This window comes from Coregonus clupeaformis, unplaced genomic scaffold (assembly GCF_020615455.1).
Source record: "Coregonus clupeaformis isolate EN_2021a unplaced genomic scaffold, ASM2061545v1 scaf0048, whole genome shotgun sequence".
In the NCBI taxonomy this organism is placed as follows: domain Eukaryota; kingdom Metazoa; phylum Chordata; class Actinopteri; order Salmoniformes; family Salmonidae; genus Coregonus; species Coregonus clupeaformis.
In genome coordinates, this window is record NW_025533503.1 from 762,698 (window position 1) to 783,881 (window position 21,184).

The 21,184-nt window shown below is 43.2% G+C and overlaps 1 protein-coding gene across 1 annotated transcript; it reads left to right on the plus strand.

Moving 5' to 3' along the window:
* The first annotated feature begins 4,195 nt into the window (after nucleotides 1-4,195).
* LOC121556698 (tripartite motif-containing protein 16-like) lies at nucleotides 4,196-12,354 on the plus strand. Its single transcript, XM_045212755.1, has 6 exons — nucleotides 4,196-4,798; nucleotides 5,223-5,318; nucleotides 10,926-11,159; nucleotides 11,262-11,421; nucleotides 11,547-11,606; nucleotides 11,843-12,354. The coding sequence occupies exons 1-6, from the start codon at nucleotides 4,217-4,219 to the stop codon at nucleotides 12,352-12,354; spliced, it is 1,644 nt and encodes a 547-aa protein (XP_045068690.1). The 5' UTR covers nucleotides 4,196-4,216.
* Nucleotides 12,355-21,184: the final 8,830 nt, after the last annotated feature.

Genomic DNA, 21,184 nt, shown 5'->3' on the forward strand with positions numbered 1-21,184 from the left:
ACCTGATCACCTCTTGGCTGTTGCAATCCTCTGTAAATGTGTCTCTTTTTCTCTTGATGTAAACTGTAGTACTGGCAAACCAGTCAAATCAGAAACTGGGATCATTGTTGATCCATTTATGATCAGATGAGAATATTTAAATCACCCATGTCCATGTATGAATACAAACAATTCTGTATTCTGAATCAATGTGATCTTTCAAAATAAAACTCATCATCCTGACATTGGAATTGCTCTATTATTGAATTGATTGACCCAATGAATCAGCTATTTCCAGTCATCTATGTACCAGTATATCCATTTAGAGAAATAGATGACACATAATACACCCACACATTATATTGGAGCAGGAAGGAACACAAAGGTTGAAGTCTATGACCATCTAAACTGTCTAAAACTGACTGTCAATGAAAAGAAAACACAGTACATACATAAATAAACCAAGTGGAAGTCCAGCGCTACAGGGGACAAAGGTAGTGTAGAGGTCACAACACTGTTTCTATGGAGACTGTTGTGGAGGAGCGTTCCATGGTGTCGTAGAATCACAGGCAGGTCTTGTACTGCAGGAGTTTCTCTGCCAGAAGGCTGCTTCCTACTCCTCTACTCTGCACCACACTCAGGTCTAGGTACCTGGGACACAGGGGAGGAGAGACTGCTAGGGTGGATCTGTCTCAATGCTGTCACCTCTCTCAATACTGTCACCTGTCTCAAAACTGTCACCTGTCTCAGTACTGTCACCTGTCTCAATATTGGCACCTGTCTCAGTACTGTCAACTGTCTCAGTATTGTCACCTGTCTCAGTACTGTCACCTGTCTCAGTACTGTCACCTGTCTCAATACTGTAATCTGTCTCCACACTGTCTCCTGTCTCAATGCTGTCACCTGTCTCAATACTGTCGCCTGTCTCAATACTGTCACCTGTCTCAATACTGTCTCAATACTGTCACCTGTCTCAATACTGTCAGCTTGTCTCAATACTGTCAGCTTGTCTCAATACTGTCACCTGTCTCAGTACTGTCACCTGTCTCAATACTGTCACCTGTCTCAATACTGTCGCCTGTCTCAATACTGTCACCTGTCTCAATACTGTCTCAATACTGTCACCTGTCTCAATACTGTCACTTGTCTCAATACTGTCAGCTGTCTCAATACTGTCACCTGTCTCAATACTGTCACCTGTCTCAATACTGTCAGCTGTCTCAATACTGTCACCTGTCTCAATACTGTCTCAATACTGTCACCTGTCTCAATACTGTCAACTGTCTCAATATTGTCAGCTGTCTCAGTACTGTCAGCTGTCTCAATACTGTCACCTGTCTCAATACTGTCACCTGTCTCAATACTGTCACCTGTCTCAATACTGTAATCTGTCTCCACACTGTCTCCTGTCTCAATACTGTCACCTGTCTCAATACTGTCGCCTGTCTCAATACTGTCACCTGTCTCAATACTGTCTCAATACTGTCACCTGTCTCAATACTGTCAGCTTGTCTCAATACTGTCAGCTTGTCTCAATACTGTCACCTGTCTCAGTACTGTCACCTGTCTCAATACTGTCACCTGTCTCAATACTGTCGCCTGTCTCAATACTGTCACCTGTTTCAATACTGTCTCAATACTGTCACCTGTCTCAATACTGTCACCTGTCTCAATACTGTCAGCTGTCTCAATACTGTCAGCGGTCTCAATACTGTCACCTGTCTCAATACTGTCTCAATACTGTCACCTGTCTCAGTACTGTCAGCTGTCTCAATACTGTCAGCTGTCTCAGTACTGTCAGCTGTCTCAATATTGTCACCTGTCTCAATACTGTCACCTGTCTCAATATTGTCATCTGTATCATCTGCACAGACTATATTGAAACTTTGTTCAGGTCACCTCAAGGGGTCAAGGAAATTCTCAAATTTGTTTGACTGAAAATGTTGAAGTCCAAGACTGAAAGAACTCTAACGGCTTCCTCTCCTCCTCATGTCCTCTGTCTCATCTACAGTGACTATATTGATACATGAGAGGTTCTCATACTGTACCTGGAAGATATCCACCAGAACACCAGAGTGTTTATGGTCATCAACATGGCTAAGAAGAAGAAGAAATGCTCCAGATTCCCTTCATGCAGTGTGTTTGGGTAGAAGTTACCTGTAGTTGGACAGGAGAACAGTACTATCAGTGGCCATAGGACTGAATCACCATAATGCAGACAGACCCCCATCAACCATTCCAACATGAATGTATGTTCCTCTTCAGTTTCTATGGTTACGATGATGCATCTGTTAGTGAAGCCTTTACCTCCAGAGAGTGGGTAGACCAGCTGGATGATGAGGGCTCCCAGGAAACAGCTCCCTCTGTAGGACAGGGGGAGGAAGTGCAGGGAGATGCCTCTGATATGACTGGGTGTCAGGTGGAAGGAAATCACAGAGCCTGGAACAGAGAAGAGAGGAAGGCTGGGAAGAGAAAGAAGCATTCATTTGGTTCAAACATCTCTTGTCTGTCTCTAATACACCAGTAGGGGGCATCCTAACCCTAGCTTCCAGAGTTCAGAATACTATCATCCATGTTGGCAGTTGGTTCCAACACTCCACATTCTAACTTCATCCCAACTACATATGGTGTCCATTGACATTGTAAATCTCCAACCCAGTTTGTCTCTGTGTACGAACAGTGTAGCAGCAATAGGTGTGTCAGAAATACACGTTGGCTCTCTGTCACTCACAGTCTGTCTCTCTGTGTATGTGTGTGTGTGTGTGTGTGTGTGTGTGTGTGTGTGTGTGTGTTTGTGTGTGTGTGTGTGTGTGTATGTGCTTACTGATGACTCTGGCGGGGGAGAAGGGTGTTTTCTCCATGAACAGGTAGCAGGAGGTGACACACTCCATGAGAGGGGCCAGCAGCAGCAAAGGTAGGATGCTGATGACGTTCATGGCACCGATGGGCAGGAGGAAGCTGTTCAGGTGCAGGTTAGAGGTCATGGTCTGAATGTCGTAACCTGATGGAATCTGTGGGAGAGGTCAGGGTAACAACAGATTCTAGGACAACTTTATGGAGCATAAATAAGCATGATATATTTACTTGTTTTACCCCCAACATCTGAAAATAATGTATTTTCACTTTCCACTGAAATTAAACAACGACCTGAAAATGTTCTAAAAATCAATGAATGAATGGATACCATTTTTATGTTTAAATTGAGTTTTTAAGTGATTGCCCAGTGATTATGCTCTGAGGAGAGCTAGGTATTTTATTTTGACTTTTCAATGCCTTTTGAAAGTGAATTGTGAAACATTAATTTTTTATAGAAACTCCAGGATATTTTCCTGTTTAAACCGGTCCTTTGGCGCCAGTGTCCTGGTCATGCCCTGAAAACACCCTGCAGACAGAGTATTCTACTACCAGGGAAGGGATAAAACTACAAAATACAATTACAAAATACAGATACAAAATACCATAAAGACCAATGTATCAAAATAAACTACTAAATACTTATATTAATGTAGTTAATTAAATGTAACGTATTTAATTTTAAATACAAAAATACATTTCCAAGTAGCCGGCCCTGGGTATTATTATTGGCCTTGTTTCGGGGCGGAGCTCATTAGAATAATACTCAGCATGCTTTGCAATGATACATTTTTACATTTACATTTTTGTCATTTAACAGATGCTCTTATCCAGAGCGACTTTCAATTAGTACATCTTAAGATAGCTAGGTGAGACAACAATATATTACAATCGTATCAAGTACATTTTCCCTCAACAAAGTATTTATCAACATTTTCACATATACATTTATATTTAGTTAATTTAGCAGACGTTCTTATCACACCATAGTGCTATCAGACTTCTGATACCAATGCAGGGTGAAAGGGGGGCCACAACATGTGAACCGCTATTTAAAAAATGGTATAGAAAACTATTTAGTATTTTGAAAATAAAAGATAAAAAATAAAAAATGCATTGGAGTGTAGTTCAGCCCAGTGTAATTCAAATGACAAAATACTCAGAAGTAATTAAAATAAGAATTTCAAGTAACATAAATACTAACCATCTCTGCCTACTACCCAACACTCTGTCACACTTCCTTATCAAAGAAAACACACCCCCTCTACATACAGAGTACACAGTCAAGTAGGAAGCCACTCCCTGTCCTCTGGTGTAGAGTTCCATGAAACAGAAAGTAATCTTTGACACTGCCATTGCTTAACCTACGGGAGAGAGCACCAAAATGGCAGCTAATCAGGAACTGTTCTGTTGCTCCATCTGTCTGGATCAACTGAAGGATCCGGTGACTACTGCCTGTGGACACAGCTACTGTATGGGCTGTATTAAAGAAAGCTGGGATCAGGATCATCTGAAAGGTTTCTACAGCTGTCCCCAGTGCAGACAGACCTTTACCCCAAGGCCTGTTCTGAAGAGAAACATCGTGCTGGCTGAGATGGTGGAGAAACTGAAGAAGACAGGACTCCAGGCTGCTCCCCCTCCTGCTCTGTGCTATGCTGGACCTGGAGATGTGGCGTGTGATTTCTGCACTGGGACCAGAAAGCAGAAAGCCCTCATGTCCTGTCTGGTGTGTCTGGCCTCTTACTGTGAGACACACCTCCAACCTCACTATGAATCTCCTGCTTTCAAGAAGCACAAGCTGGTCAAAGCCACCGCACAACTACAGGAGAAGATCTGCTCTCATCATGACAAACTGCTGGAGGTTTACTGTCGTACCGATCAGCAGTGTATCTGTCTGCTGTGTGTGATGGATGAACATAAAGGCTATGAAACAGTGTCAGCTGCAGCAGAGAGGACTGAGAAACAGGTAAGACCAGAACTACTTGTTGGTGACTGTCTGATAAACAAAGAATTAAAGATACAGTAGGAACTAAGGATGTTTGAATATGAGATCATTCAAATGAAATCAATCCACGGCAGAACAAATATGAACACAAACCTTGAGTATATTGGGTTTGCTCCCAATGTATCACCATTTTCTGAAGTCAAACACTATTATCATTCCGAATGCCCTTTTAGGAGTTCAAAGTTCAGTCTCGACCCGTTGATACATGTACCCCTACCATAAAAACTATAATCATTAACATAGCAACATAGAAAATGTAATATGGTAAAGGAACTTCCTTAAGATTTTAGACCTTCCTCTCTATGGGCCCTATGTCACATTACTATACTATTGATCTACTGGAAATATAAAGCTTGATAGCTCATTGAAGAGTGATTCTCCACAGAGGCAGCTGGGGATGAGTCAGCAGAACGTCCAGCAGAGATTCCAGGAGAGAGAGAAGGAGCTGAAGGAGCTCCAACAGGCTGTGGAGTGTCTCAAGGTGAGTATTGTTGACCAGAGGAGACACACCATTTCACTTCTCACTTCCAGTGAGAGAGAGAGAGAGAGAGAGAGAGAGAGAGAGAGAGAGAGAGAGAGAGAGAGAGAGAGAGAGAGAGAGAGAGAGAGAGGGCCCTCTCCAATCCCTCTGACCCCACTGTTGGGAACATGCTGTCTGGACTCTGTTCAGAGAATATACTGCTTAATGTAACCGACGGGATATGAACCAGGTCTACCGCAGGAGAAACCAACATCTTGACCGTTACACCAAGAGGACATTCCCTATTGGGCTGAGGGCCGACACTGATTTTGAAGTCGAAGGCGGGGCTACTTCATCACATAACCATGAGCAACCATGACTGACTTATGTCCCCTATACATTAACATGGAGCCCTCTCTCTCTCTCTCTCTCTCAATTCAAATCAATTCAAATGGCTTTATTGGCATGGGAAACACATGTTTACATTGCCAAAGCAAGTGAAATAGATAATAAACAAAAGTGAAATAAACAATCAGAAATTAACAGTAAACATTGCACTCACAAAATGTTCAAAGGAATAGAGACATTTCAAATGTTATAATTCAAGTGCAAACAGAGTGAGCCATTCGCCAGACTGAGTTCTGGAGGTGAAATGGAAATGAATGAGGGAGAGTTAAGTGAGGTAGAAGGTGTGGTGAAGAGCTCAGAACCAGAGCCTGGCATCAATGGACATGATAAAGAAGAATCTGGTGCAGTAGGAGTTACATTGTAGGAGAAAGTGGATCCATACCTATTGGCAGATCCATTTGTGGTTTCAGGGTGGGTGGGAAAGGAGTTGGGTGCAGTTGAATCAGTGAAGGTAACCTGTAGTGGACTTGTGATATTTGTTTGTGTTTCTTCTGACCAGAGGGAGTGGGCGCTCCGTGTCACGCAACTTGGGTCAAGATCTGTTTCTTGCTCTTAGGAACAGGGCACCATTGAAAGGAGTGATTTCTGGGGTAATGTTAAGTGTGGAGGTGGAGCAATTGAAGATGAAGATTCCTGGTGTTTGTGATACCCGCCGTTTGGTGGGACGCAGACCCAGTGGTGAGCGTGGTGAAACAGAGGAGTCACTGTCAGTCCTTTTGAGTTTTGAGTCTTTACCCAACAAAGTCATGGTAGGATATATCAGTTATCCTGTTAGAGTCATTGTGCCGAATCCACTGCGCTCTTTCAGGTTGTAGATCTGTGCCAGCACAGAGGGATAGGCCAACGAGTGATATATGCTTCAGTAAAGTTAGCTTCTTGCCGTTCATAGCAATGGTTATCAACTGTACAGCAGAAATTGAATGAAATTGAATGTAAATCACAGAAAATAGATGTTGTGGCGGCAGCTGCAGAGAAGTATTTGGGCATACAAGATTAGACTTCAGAAGAGTTCCAGGGTGTGTTGAGTGGTGGTGTCCAGTCCTACCAGGCCGTTGGCATGGTGCAGGAGCAGATAGGGTCAAAGTAGTGGAATGGGGTAGTGGGTATTTAACGAGTGTAGGGTTAGTTGGAAGGTTTTTTTTTTTTTATTATTATAATTTCCCCTTTTCCCATTTTGTGTCACAAAGTATAATGGATTTATATTATAGTCCAGTTGGGGGCGGTAATGCAACATATTGGATGCCAAACGCCGTTAAACACCAAAAAAGAAAAACCGTTACATTATGTCTATGCACTGTATTGTAACGATGTTCATGTCTCTCTCATTCATTAACTTTCATGGTAGTTGGTTGTGTGGGTCTCTGGTTATGAATAGGGTGCTGACAGACAATTGTTGATGGATATTTATAGAGCTCTGATCAGGACGACAATTGATTACTGGTGTACAGTTTATGGAGCAGAGGTAAAGACTTGGCTTCAGAAGCTGGACAGAATCCAGTATATAGCTTTAAGGATATGTATTGGTGCATTTAAATCAACATCTGTATGTGCCTTACTGGTGGAGGCAGGAGAGATGCCTTTGGATATACAGCGTAAAAAAATGGTCATTATCTTATTGGGTTGAAAGGCTGTGAGGTTGAGCATCCCACTGCTACTGTTCTAGATGACTGTTGGGAATATCCTAGTAGACAAGGCAGTGGTTTTGGTTGGACAGTTGGAAAGCTTGCTGATGAGAGTGGTTTGAGGGAGTTGGAGGTTGGCCCTTCTGTGGTGATAGGGGATGTTCCTCCATGGTTACTCCCAGACCCTGTTGTTGATCTAACCTTGGTAGAGAAAAGGAAAGATTGGTCAGAAGTCAGTGATATAGTGAAACTGGTTGACAATTACATTGGTAGAAGTTTTTATGCTTTTTTACTGCTTTTCACAGATGGATCCAAGGACCCAGATAGTGGGCTCACAGGAGCAGGCGTTTACGTTCCTGAATTTGATGTGCAGATATGTAGAAGACGAATAGATGAACTGTCAGTATACTCAGTTGAACTGTTGGCGATAATAGTTGCCCTCCAGTGGGTGGAGGACGTACAACCTGGTAGAATTATAGTATGGTCAGATTCTCTGTCTGTATTGAATAGTTTATCATCTGGTAAATATAATAGGAGTGACCTGATATTGGAGGTATTAATGTTATTATGACTGACCTCAACCGAGTGGAGAAGAAAAGCTGTCGCTTCGGGTGCGTTCCGGAGAAAGGTGTATTGATAATCATTATAGTAATGAAGTATAATTTTAAAACATGACAATAAAAACAGGTAATAATAAACATGACTCATCATTATATTACTTCACAGTAATGTGTTTTCAGTCCTTCCTCTTGCGTTAGCAGTGTGGAAAGGGACAGTAAAAAGCTCAGGCAGGAGGAGTTTTCCTGTGAGGGGGAGTGGTGGTGTATCCAGGGAGAGAACTAAACTAATCTTCTGAAATGTCATTCATGGTCTTATGCTGCCATCTATTGGAATTATTAAGCAACTGCAGTAGTACTGAATAAAGTGTTTTTCCTTACTAATCCGTACTAAAATAGTGATTACTCAGAATTGCAAAAAAAATGGCAGGGGTACCAGGAGGGAGGAGAGTACATTTTTTACATTTTAGTCATTTAGCAGATGCTCTTATCCAGAGCGACTTACAGTTAGTGAGTGCATACATTTTCATACTGTCCCCCCATGGGAAACGAACCCACAACCCTGGTGTTGCAAGCGCCATGCTCTACCAACTGAGCTACACGGTAGTAGTGCATGGCCAAGTGGTGGTGCGCAGGCCGTGGAGAAAGCGGTGGTGGGGAGGGTTGCAGCTGGGCTACATGAGCTGAGGCAGGTTTCTGTAGTAACAGAGACTCCGGTGGGCGAAGGCTTGGTGGGCTCATCCCAGGAAATATTGCCTGTCATTGGGGAAGAGGCTCTGATCAGGGGGGAAGTGCAGGGCGGCAGAGACTGGGGAGGAGGAGGACGGTACCGTGCCAATGGAGGAAGAGGAAGAGGGGGGAGGTGAGTCTGCGGGAGCGGACAAGGCGGTCTCGTTTTCAGACGGCTCATTGGATCCAGAGCTGACAGACAGTCAGGCTGAGGGCCCAGTATATACGCTGAGAGAACTTTCTAGGTTCCTGATGGAGACTAAAGGGGAAAAATAAGGTTCTGCTGGAGTCTTATTTTATTGATCCTGGAAGGTTTGTAAGGTCAGTACAACACCTGATGAAGAATGAGGGGTTTAGTGTCCTCTCACCCAGGAAGCGGTATAGGCTGAGAAAATGGGTCATGGGTTCTTAAGGGCATGTCTTCAGAATCTGCTTAAATTGATGTTTTTTTCTGGCATGGCGGCTTTATGGGCTTCTCTACTGGATTTTGATTGTGGTGATTTCCCTCCCACCTCTTATGGAGATTTCACGGTTAGACTTCCTTATCATTAGACTTCCTTAACATGAACGGCAGCAGAGACTGGGGGAATATGTCAAACAAAAACATTTAAACGTGATTTTTTAGCAAGAGATACACAGTGATGTGATTAATGAAGTGTATTGGGGGTCTGGTGGAAAGGGGGCGCAGGTGCTGAGCCATGGCACAAATCTTAGTGCAGGGGTAGCAAAAGAGGTGTGTAAGGGTAGGTTGTTAGTGGTTAGAGCCAAAATCAATGACCTTGTCTTTGCTTTCCAAAATGTGTCTGCACCTAGTACAGGGCTCAGTTCTCTGTTTCAACAGGGCCCAGGCAGGTGTCCTATTGGAAATTTCATGTAAAGCTCTTCCAAGATGTCACTTTTTGCTCAAGCTTCCAAGGCTTTTGGGAGAGGTGGGGACAGCAGAAGGGGGAGTAACTTCTGTTGTGGGGGAGAGGAGGGAGCCTGATGGGTGGGTAACTTCTGTTGTGGGGGAGAAAAGGGAGCCTGATGGGTGGGTAACTTCTGTTGTGGGGAGATGAGGGAGCCTGATGGGTGGGTAACTTCTGTTGTGGGGAGATGAGGGAGACTGATGGGTGGGTAACTTCTGTTGTGGGGAGATGAGGGAGCCTGATGGGTGGGTAACTTCTGTTGTGGGGAGATGAGGGAGCCTGATGGGAGGGTAACTTCTGTTGTGGGGGAGATGAGGGAACCTGATGGGTGGGTAACTTCTGTTGTGGGGAGATGAGGGAGCCTGATGGGTGGGTAACTACTGTTGTGGGGAGATGAGGGAGCCTGATGGGTGGGTAACTTCTGTTGTGGGGAGATGAGGGAGCCTGATGGGTGGGTAACTTCTGTTGTGGGGGAGATGAGGGAGACTGATGGGTGGGTAACTTCTGTTGTGGGGAGATGAGGGAGCCTGCTGGGCGGGTAAGGAGGGACAGGGCACCTCTGCAGCTTCCAGGGGGGTTGCAGTGGGGCTGTGAGTGGCTCAAGATGCTTGGGGTGTATCTGGGCTCGGAGGGTTGGGATAGGAAGAACTGGGAAGGAGTGTCACAAGCGGTGGTGTCGAGGCTGACGAAGTGGAGGTGGCTCATCTCCCAAGTGGCATACAGAGGGACGGTGCTGATCATCAACAACTTGGTGGCATCCTCTCTATGGCTTAAATTGGCCATTCTCAACTCCCCCGGTGGTCTGCTTGTGGACCTGCAGCGCAAGTTAGTAAACATTTTCTGGTCAGGGTGGCAGCGTTCTGACTCAGCAGCACAGAGGATACTGTACCGTACGGAGGTGGGCTGGAGGGAACCAGCATGTGCTCTGTTGAGGAGGGCTGGTGGTTTGGGGCTGGATCAGCAGATCTTCATCATGCGGCCGGAGAGACTCAATACAGCAGGGGTCTCTGATTTCTATGCTGCAGTACTTAGGGCTGGAGCAGCCTGAGGAGGGGCCACCACCGTTTCCACCACTGCAAGTGACAGCAGAGACTGGGGACTGGCAGGAGAGTCCGGAGGACTTACTGACTTTTAACACTCTGAGCTTAGTGGGAGTGAAGGGGCATCAGTGGCAGGGGGTTGTGGGGGCTGAGAGCATGGCAGGGTATAGGTGGAGGGGCTCTATAAGCTCCCAGTGCTGGAAAGGTCAGGGGTCCTCCAGTGGAGGGTATTACATGGAGCCCTGGACACCAATAGCTGGTTGGCTCGGGTTGACCTGGGAGTTGGGGAGGGGTGTCCGTATTCTGCAATGACAGACTCTCTCTTTCTTTCTCTCTCTCTCTCTCTCTCTCTCTCTCTTAACAGAGCTCTGCACAGGCAGCAGTGGAGGACAGTGATAAGATCTTTACTGAGCTGATCCGCTCCATTGAGAGAAGGCGCTCTGAGGTGAAGGAGCTGATCAGAGCCCAAGAGAAGGCTCAAGTGAGTCAAGCTGAAGGACTCCTGGAGCAACTGGAGCAGGAGATAGCTGAGCTGAAGAAGAGAAGCACTGAGCTGGAGCAGCTCTCACACACAGAGGATCACATCCATTTCCTCCAGGTAACTCAACTGCCTTGATACATGTGATATGAAATTAAAACTCAATGTGAAACTCTCAATCATTTGGTTCTGTTCTCTCTCTCTCTCTCTCTCTCCCCCCAGAGTTATCAGTCTTTCTCCGGTACCAGTGTATCTTCAGACTTACCCAGCATTGTTGTCCGTCCTCTTCAGTACTTTGGAGATGTGAGTAAGACTGTGTCTGAACTGAGAGAGAAACTAGAAGACGTCCTTAAAGGAGAATGGACCAAGATCTCCACTACAGGTGTTTTGAAAATAATAAGAACATCAACTTTAGACCATTGAAAGTTCCCTACTAGTCATATACATGTGGAATATGGTATGATGATAACATTCCCTCTCTCTGTGAATGTGTTTGTGTGTCTGTAGTGAATATAGTGGATGTTGTACTGCCTCCAGAGCCCAAGACCAGAGAACAGTTCTTACAATGTGAGTCTCTTTATTCTGAAGTAACTAACAGTCTCTTTTTACTGACACTCCTAACAATCCCTCTAGAAATATATAGCAATAGTAGATCTAATCAAAGACTGGGTATCTATCTGACTCCTCATATTTCTCTGATTTGATCTCTGCTGTGCTCTAATCAAAGACAGGGTAGATACAGTATCTGACTTAACTTATTGTTCTAACTCCCCTCATTGGTCTCTGCTCTGCTCTTCTCCCAGATTCCTGTCAGCTCACACTGGACCCAAACACAGTACACACACTCCTCTCTCTGTCTAAAAGGAACAGAAAGGTGACCTATACAGACCAAGACCAACCATATCCTGATCATCCAGACAGATTCACCAACTGGTTCCAGGTTCTGTGTAGAGAGGGTCTGTCTGGACGCTGTTACTGGGAGGTGGAGTGGAGTGGGGAGTGGGTTTATACAGCAGTCTCATATAAAGACATCAGCAGAACAGAGACAGATGGTGCATTTGGATACAATAACAAGTCCTGGAGTTTAGAGTGCTATAGTGGTGGTTATTGGTTCAGACACAATAATGTTGAGACTGAAGTATCAGGCCCTCAGTCCTCCAGAGTAGGAGTGGACCTGGATCACAAGGCAGGTACTCTGTCCTTCTACAGTGTCTCTGACACAATGACCCTCCTCCACAGAGTCCAGACCACATTCACTCAGCCCCTCTATCCTGGTTTTAATCTCTCTGGTACTGCTGAGCTGGTTAAACTGTAGTAGGGTCCACATAGATACTAGTCATGCTGGTGTAGTCTATAGCTGAGCTGGTTAAACTGTAGTAGGGTCCACATAGATACTAGTCATGCTGGTGTAGTCTATAGCTGAGCTGGGTAAACTGTAGTAGGGTCCACATAGATACTAGTCATGCTGGTGTAGTCTATAGCTGAGCTGGTTAAACTGTAGTAGGGTCCACATAGATACTAGTCATGCTGGTGTAGTCTATAGCTGAGCTGGTTAAACTGTAGTAGGGTCCACATAGATACTAGTCATGCTGGTGTAGTCTATAGCTGAGCTGGTTAAACTGTAGTAGGGTCCACATAGATACTAGTCATGCTGGTGTAGTCTATAGCTGAGCTGGTTAAACTGTAGTAGGGTCCACATAGATACTAGTCATGCTGGTGTAGTCTATTGCTGAGCTGGTTAAACTGTAGTAGGGTCCACATAGATACTAGTCATGCTGGTGTAGTCTATTGCTGAGCTGGTTAAACTGTAGTAGGGTCCACATAGATACTAGTCATGCTGGTGTAGTCTATAGCTGAGCTGGTTAAACTGTAGTAGGGTCCACATAGATACTAGTCATGCTGGTGTAGTCTATAGCTGAGCTGGTTAAACTGTAGTAGGGTCCACATAGATACTAGTCATGCTGGTGTAGTCTATAGCTGAGCTGGTTAAACTGTAGTAGGGTCCACATAGATACTAGTCATGCTGGTGGTGATGGTCCCCAGATGTGATGATTCATTCTGCTCTGTTTTTATGTACACTGATTTGATTGATTTGATCTTCAGAAGATGTTATGAATTACAATTCAATGCATTCATATTTTTTTTAAGTGCAATGTTTTAATCTTATATATTCACATTAATCATGATGTATGCTGTTAATGTATGTTGGTTGTCATTCAGACCCATTGAAATGTTTTCTCAATTGGTTCTCTGTCTCAATGTCATTTTCCTCAGTATCATGGAACAGGTAGTGTTACTTACTTGCTAATTGAACTATATGGGCCGGTTTCCCCGGAAACAGATGAAGCCTAGTCCTAGACTAAAAGCATGTTTAATGGAGATGTCCGGGAAACCGGCCCTAAATTTGGCATCTTTTATTCTCCCATACTGCTCAGTCAAGCAACATTAAACCTGTCCAGCAGGTGGTGCTATTAACCAAACAATAAAAACAGCAGATATCTTGACTTGTCACTCAGTAAATCAGCAATGTTCAGAATTGTACTTTAATATCATTGGAGATTGATGGTCTTTTTAATCCACTACCCAGAGTCAGGAACAGATGAAGTTAGGTCTGCTACTGTTCAGTTATTAAAAATGATTCATGGTGATGGGAAATAAAAAATCCATCTAGTAGTAGTTTTCCTTTGCTATTTATTCCAAGGTGTGTCTTTAACTTGTAAATGGATTGTGTTGAAGCTGGCATGTGGTGTGGATGATAGAATAGAGTGAATAGAGGAGAGAAGAGAGGAGGAGAGGAGAACATCATATAGAAGACAGATAAGATAGAGAGAATTCATACCCAGGGGAGTTACTGACTCTGGCCCAAATGACACCCTGTTCCCTACGTAGTGCACTAGGCTACTTCTGACCAGATCTAAAGTAGTGCACTACATAGGGAATAGGGTGGAGATTGGAGATTTGCTCACTGGCATTAGAATGAAGATTTCCATACAGGAGTTACTGTCTCTGTCCCAAATCTCTCCCTGTTCCCTACGTAGTGCACTAGGCTTCTTCTGACCAGATCTAAAGTAGTCTTCTAGATTTTACATATTTTCTCCCTGTCATTAGAAAATGACAATATGGTAATGACTTTAGTGGTTTCTTCCCCCTTTGTGTTTTTATTGGTTGTGTGTTATGTGTGTTGTTGTGTTAGGTTTTCCCCCTGTGTTCCTAATGGAAAATCCATTAACAATGAATCAGAAACAAATTATATTCCAGTTGTGTTTAGACAACTTCATGGCTGACATCCCCCAGAACTTTACCTGATGTTTTCTCTCTCTCTCAAACCATACACATTTACGTCATTTAGCAGACGCTCTTATCCAGAGCAACTTACCGTTAGTGCATATATATATATACAGTGGGGGAAAAAAGTATTTAGTCAGCCACCAATTGTGCAAGTTCTCCCACTTAAAAAGATGAGAGAGGCCTGTAATTTTCATCATAGGTACACGTCAACTATGACAGACAAAATGAGAAAAAAAAATCCAGAAAATCACATTGTAGGATTTTTAATGAATTTATTTGCAAATTATGGTGGAAAATAAGTATTTGGTCAATAACAAAAGTTTCTCAATACTTTGTTATATACCCTTTGTTGGCAATGACACAGGTCAAACGTTTTCTGTAAGTCTTCACAAGGTTTTCACACACTGTTGCTGGTATTTTGGCCCATTCCTCCATGCAGATCTCCTCTAGAGCAGTGATGTTTTGGGGCTGTCGCTGGGCAACACAGACTTTCAACTCCCTCCAAAGATTTTCTATGGGGTTGAGATCTGGAGACTGGCTAGGCCACTCCAGGACCTTGAAATGCTTCTTACGAAGCCACTCCTTCGTTGCCCGGGCGGTGTGTTTGGGATCATTGTCATGCTGAAAGACCCAGCCACGTTTCATCTTCAATGCCCTTGCTGATGGAAGGAGGTTTTCACTCAAAATCTCACGATACATGGCCCCATTCATTCTTTCCTTTACACGGATCAGTCGACTTGTCCCTTTGCAGAAAAACAGCCCCAAAGCATGATGTTTCCACCCCCATGCTTCACAGTAGGTATGGTGTTCTTTGGATGCAACTCAGCATTCTTTGTCCTCCAAACACGACGAGTTGAGTTTTTACCAAAAAGTTATATTTTGGTTTCATCTGACCATATGACATTCTCCCAATCCTCTTCTGGATCATCCAAATGCACTCTAGCAAACTTCAGACGGGCCTGGACATGTACTGGCTTAAGCAGGGGGACACGTCTGGCACTGCAGGATTTGAGTCCCTGGCGGCGTAGTGTGTTACTGATGGTAGGCTTTGTTACTTTGGTCCCAGCTCTCTGCAGGTCATTCAGTAGGTCCCCCCGTGTGGTTCTGGGATTTTTGCTCACCATTCTTGTGATCATTTTGACCCCACGGGGTGAGATCTTGCGTGGAGCCCCAAATCGAGGGAGATTATCAGTGGTCTTGTATGTCTTCCATTTCCTAATAATTGCTCCCACAGTTGATTTCTTCAAACCAAGCTGCTTACCTATTGCAGATTCAGTCTTCCCAGCCTGGTGCAGGTCTACAATTTTGTTTCTGGTGTCCTTTGACAGCTCTTTGGTCTTGGCCATAGTGCAGTTTGGAGTGTGACTGTTTGAGGTTGTGGACAGGTGTCTTTTATACTGATAACAAGTTCAAACAGGTGCCATTAATACAGGTAACGAGTGGAGGACAGAGGAGCCTCTTAAAGAAGAAGTTACAGGTCTGTGAGAGCCAGAAATCTTGCTTGTTTGTAGGTGACCAAATACTTATTTTCCACCATAATTTGCAAATAAATTCATTAAAAATCCTACAATGTGATTTTCTGGAATTTTTTTTCTCAATTTGTCTGTCATAGTTGACGTGTACCTATGATGAAAGTTACAGGCCTCTCTCATCTTTTTAAGTGGGAGAACTTGCACAATTGGTGGCTGACTAAATACTTTTTTCCCCCACTGTATACATGACTTAAAGTCGCTTTGGATAAAAGCTTCCGCTAAATGGCATATTATTATTATATATATTTTTCATACTGGCCTCCATGGGAATCGAAACCACAACCCTAGCATTGCAAACACCATGCTCTACCAACTGAGCTACATCCCTGCCGGCCATTCCCTCCCCTATCCTGGACCAATTGTGCGCCGCCCAGTCGCTGACGGCTACGACAGAGCCTGGATTTGAACCAAGATCTCTAGTGGCATAGCTATCACTGTGATGCAGTGCCTTAGACCACTGCGCCACTCGGGAGACTATAGAAAGCAGACAACCTCAATATGGTTCCATTCCTGTAGTTATCAGGACACATGGGGTGTGGAACTATTATCTCCTTTCTAAGTTTGAACTTGTCCACTTCCCTTCATGGATTTAAAAGGAAATGACTGGTATATGTAAACTCCCTCTACCCCATGCCAACACCAATCCAATGCTGTACAATTAATTCCATAGCTTAACATGGGAAATGCTCACTGCCTCCCATAAGAGTCATTGAAGCGTTGGATGAGATAGGACCCTGCCTTCACCAAGGGATATTTGTTGGACCCGTCACAACAGGTGAGGAGGGCCTCATCCTCCAGCTGCCCAAAGAAAGCCAGGGACTGCCTTGTGCTCCAGTCTCCAGCAGGGGGAAGCAAAACCCTATAGACCTGAAAGGGAAAGTGAGGAGTAAAAACCTAAGGTGAATTTACATTGATGTTTCCATAGAGACATGAGTCATATTCACTAGGCACCAAACTGAAGATAATTAGCTGAAAGTCATCATGATCTTTGACATCGTTCAGTAATTGAGTCATGTAGGGGATGGATGATCTTTGACATCGTTCAGTTCTTGCTCTGACGGGTCTGAGTTTGTGTGAGGGGCGTGTTTTTCTTTCAGAGGTTGTGATGATTGGTTGTGGTAGGAAGTTCCTGTTGTCAGACTGGAGGAGATGATGGTCAAACTGGAGGCAGACTGTTGGGTTCTTCTCTCAATCAGGGGTCAGAGGTTGAGGGTTCAGTGTGCTGATGCATAGCTGCTGTATCGTGTGACTTTATACATCTCAATTTGATTGAATTTCCAGCTTGTAAACTCAGTGTCATTTTCCCCTTAATGGCCCCATACAGACTCAGGTTGTACCACTGATATACAAAGCATTTGACACAACGGTTGTGTCAATATTTTGTTCCAAACAACTGTTGTGTTAAATGCATTGTACAACCTGAGAGGGTATGTGGACGATATGTGTTTGTTTTCAGGTTGAAGTTGCCCTCCATCCAGCCGCCCTCAAGAGTAGGAGTGAGGAGAATTCTATCAACTCATGTGTTTACAGACATGTTACTTCAGTATGATCCTATGAACCAATCTGAAGTCAGATGTGTCTTCTACATAAAACATTACATTTCATTGATAGGACCATGGGAAAGGTGTGTCCCCATAAACCATGTTATAAACTGATTGACATCATAAACCATATTAACAAGTGTCTGTGTGTCTGTGTGTGAACAGTTAATGTACTATATGAAAAAGTACCTGATTAAATAAAAACACATTTTATGAAATCCTTGACTAAGACTGTTGAATCCCTCCCTGATAGTCAAAATATCATGAGAGTAACATATTGTTCCTTTATAGACCGACTGCTTTGTGAGGTTCAACCAACCTTTTGTTGGTGTCTTCATATTCTCAGAAAGGGGGACATTGGTGAATCTCAATAGATAAGGCCTAAAAAAATACTAACTCTATATCCTGTGGTCGACATCCTGGGGTTTACCCAGGACATCCTCCAGTATTACTACCATCACCACAGCAGCTAGATAACTGTGGTCTACATCCTGGGGTTTACCCAGGACATCCTCCAGTATTACTACCATCACCACAGCAGCCAGATAACTGTGGTCTACATCTTAGGGTTTACCCAGGACATCCTCCAGTATTACTACCATCACCACAGCAGCTAGATAACTGTGGTCTACATCCTGGGGTTTACCCAGGACATCCTCCAGTTTTACTACCATCACCACAGCAGCTAGATAACTGTGGTCTACATCCTGGGGGTTTACCCAGGACATCCTCCAGTATTACTACCATCACCACAGCAGCTAGATAACTGTGGTCTACATCCTGGGGTTTACCCAGGACATCCTCCAGTATTACTACCATCACCACAGCAGCTAGATAACTGTGGTCTACATCCTGGGGTTTACCCAGGACATCCTCCAGTATTACTACCATCACCACAGCAGCCAGATAACTGCCTATGCAAGACTCTAAGCCAAACATACTGCAAGCCAAACATGTTGAATAGCAGGTTTATTCATAGGGTCACAGTCATCATGTGACTCCCTAATGGATTACAATGAAAACCTTGTAGACTGATGTAGGACACTTTTATCCAAAGGTGAATGTCTTTAAACTGCATTTTTCTCATGATGTATAGCATGTGTCAAAGAAGTCAAGTTGGGAACCACTATGTCAAATTCTCCAAACATGTTTAATCCATCATGTGACACCTGCAGTGGCGATTTTAGCATGTAAATCTTGGTGGGGCAAATAAATACAAAAGTGGGATGCATGCCAGCAAAGCCACTACACAACACAACACTAAACAATACATTAATTGCACTATAACGCTGACAAAAGGTGCCCACAAACTGATAGAGCCTACATAAAGCTGTCCCAACAGCAGTCCCAACAGCAGAGTCCCAACAGCAGTCCCAACAGCTGTCCCAACAGCAGTCCCAACAGCAGTCTCAATACCTTACCACTGCTACACCTGGCTATCAGTGGAGCCTTGTCTGGCAGCGAAACAGTTCATTCAGCCTAATTTACTGCCTTTTAAAAAAGATATAGCTGATATGGCTGACTTGCTTAAACAAATGTGGTTTCTACTGACAATTGAGATGTACAAACTATGGCATAAGGGGACGACAAGTGGATAAGAGGCAATCCGTAATTTCGATTAAGACATTAATGAGCGATCTAGGACGGAGGTAGTCAATATAACTATTTGTTCAGCACTTTTGAAAAGTACAGCGACAGAATTCAGAACATGGGCCGTTCTTACAGTGTTCTCCCTGTACACCAAGTCAGAAGCGTAGGATAAATAAAGGGGGCATATAAGCAGACAATGAAAGCTCTTACAATATTCGATGATGACATTTCTCTAAAACAGGTTATAGGCTACATGTGCACCACCAAGTCAGAACAGTAGGCGAAATTAAGAGGTGAAACTATACCAAATTATTAGGGTGAGGCACATGGGCTACTAACAGCTTACTACACAACATACATCTCCCTGGCATATTAAATCATTTATGCAGCAGCATACAAGACATGTTTGGACTCACCTTGTTGTGCTGTGCTCACTAGAACAGGAAGGTGGCGTGGCGGTCCTTCGTGGGCAAATGTTGTCTCTCAAACTTTGTCATCAAAGTCTGGCATTCTCTGGATTTATGGTGCTTTCAAGACAACTGGGAACTCAAAGAAAAAAAAGGTTGAATCATGATGACGTCAGTGATTTTCAGGTCGTAGCTCTAGAAAGATGCCAGAGTTCCCGATTTACAATTCCGAGTTTGATGAAAGTTCAAAACGTATTTTCCCAGTCGTAGCTCGTTTTTCCCGAGTTCCCAGTTGACTTGAACTCACTAAAGTCCGATTTATTTATTTTGGGGGGGGTGGATCAGCTTAATATTGCAGATAGATTGTATCTTCTATCAATGTAATTGTCTGCATCACTTCCAATCCCCCATGTTTTTTATATATATATACTCCCCTTTATTACTTTTCAACCCCGCCATCCTTTCCCTACTTGGAGTAAATTAGTGAACAACAATGCCCAGGCCTCTACTTCCGGCCTATACTTACTATCTACACCTTATGGACACAGTTCATTTTACAATAATTCTATTATATATATATATATATATATATTTGCTCCTGAACTTCTTCTACTCTCAACCTCTCCGATCATTTTCATGATGTCCATCCGGTTTGCTTCTAAAATAAATAAATATGCCATTTAGCAGACGCTTTTATCCAAAGCGACTTACAGTCATGCGTGCATACATTTTTGCCATATCTTTCTAACTGTGCTCTTTCCCAAAAGCTCCCAACATACAACCTATATACTTATTATGGACACAGTATGCTTACATTATTAGCTATCTTTGTTATTATTTGTTGTTATTTGTTATTAGTCCCATCCTTCAACTCTATTCAATACCTCCCATCTATCTCTTAACACCATCCATATAGGATTTCTATTTGCCATATATATTTCAACCGTACTGTGATGTTTTACAAAAGTTCTGAACCTTTCTATTCTCATTGCTTCTACAGATTGTGAATTAAAAATAAACATTTTTGCTAAAAGTATTATTATATTATTGATCGATTGACTATGACTTTTCAGATCACACGAATGCTATCTGCAAGGTTCGCTCCAGGTAAATATTGCAATCCTTTAGCCATTCCTGGACCTGTGTCCAAGAACAAGCTACAAATAGACAGAACCAAAACAAATGATCTAATGATTCTGTCTCTTCACAGCAAAATCTGCAGAGCTGGGAAGATTGTATCCCCCATATAAATAACATTCCATTGGTAGCAATAATTTTATATAATAATTTAAATTGAAAGATTCTAATTTTTGAATCCGGTGTCGTTTTGCGTGTCAGTTCATAAACACTATGCCATGGGATCGGTACGTCAAAAATCTCTTCCCAACTATTTTGCAATCTATATGGGACGGCTGTCAATCCTTTGGTCCTTAAGTGAAACTGATATACTTTTTTATTTATCACAGTTTTCCTTAACCAATTATGTTCTTTAATGCAAGGCCGACAGACAAGTTCCTTACTTTCTCCCCCTTCCACTTTCCTCTTCCACTTTTGCGGTAAGGCTGCAATTATTTGGTTGTAATTTTGGGTAGAGCAGACATTTCCATATGTTTTTGTTAGCTGCATGTGCGACATAACTCCACCAGTCCTACCGATGATATCATTTACGACGATTATACCTTTTTTAAACATTCTGTCAAAAAATAAAGGTTTTTTGTCAATTAGTATATTTGAATTTAACCACAATATTTGTTGCATTATTTGTTCTGTCGTTTCTGGAGGATTAA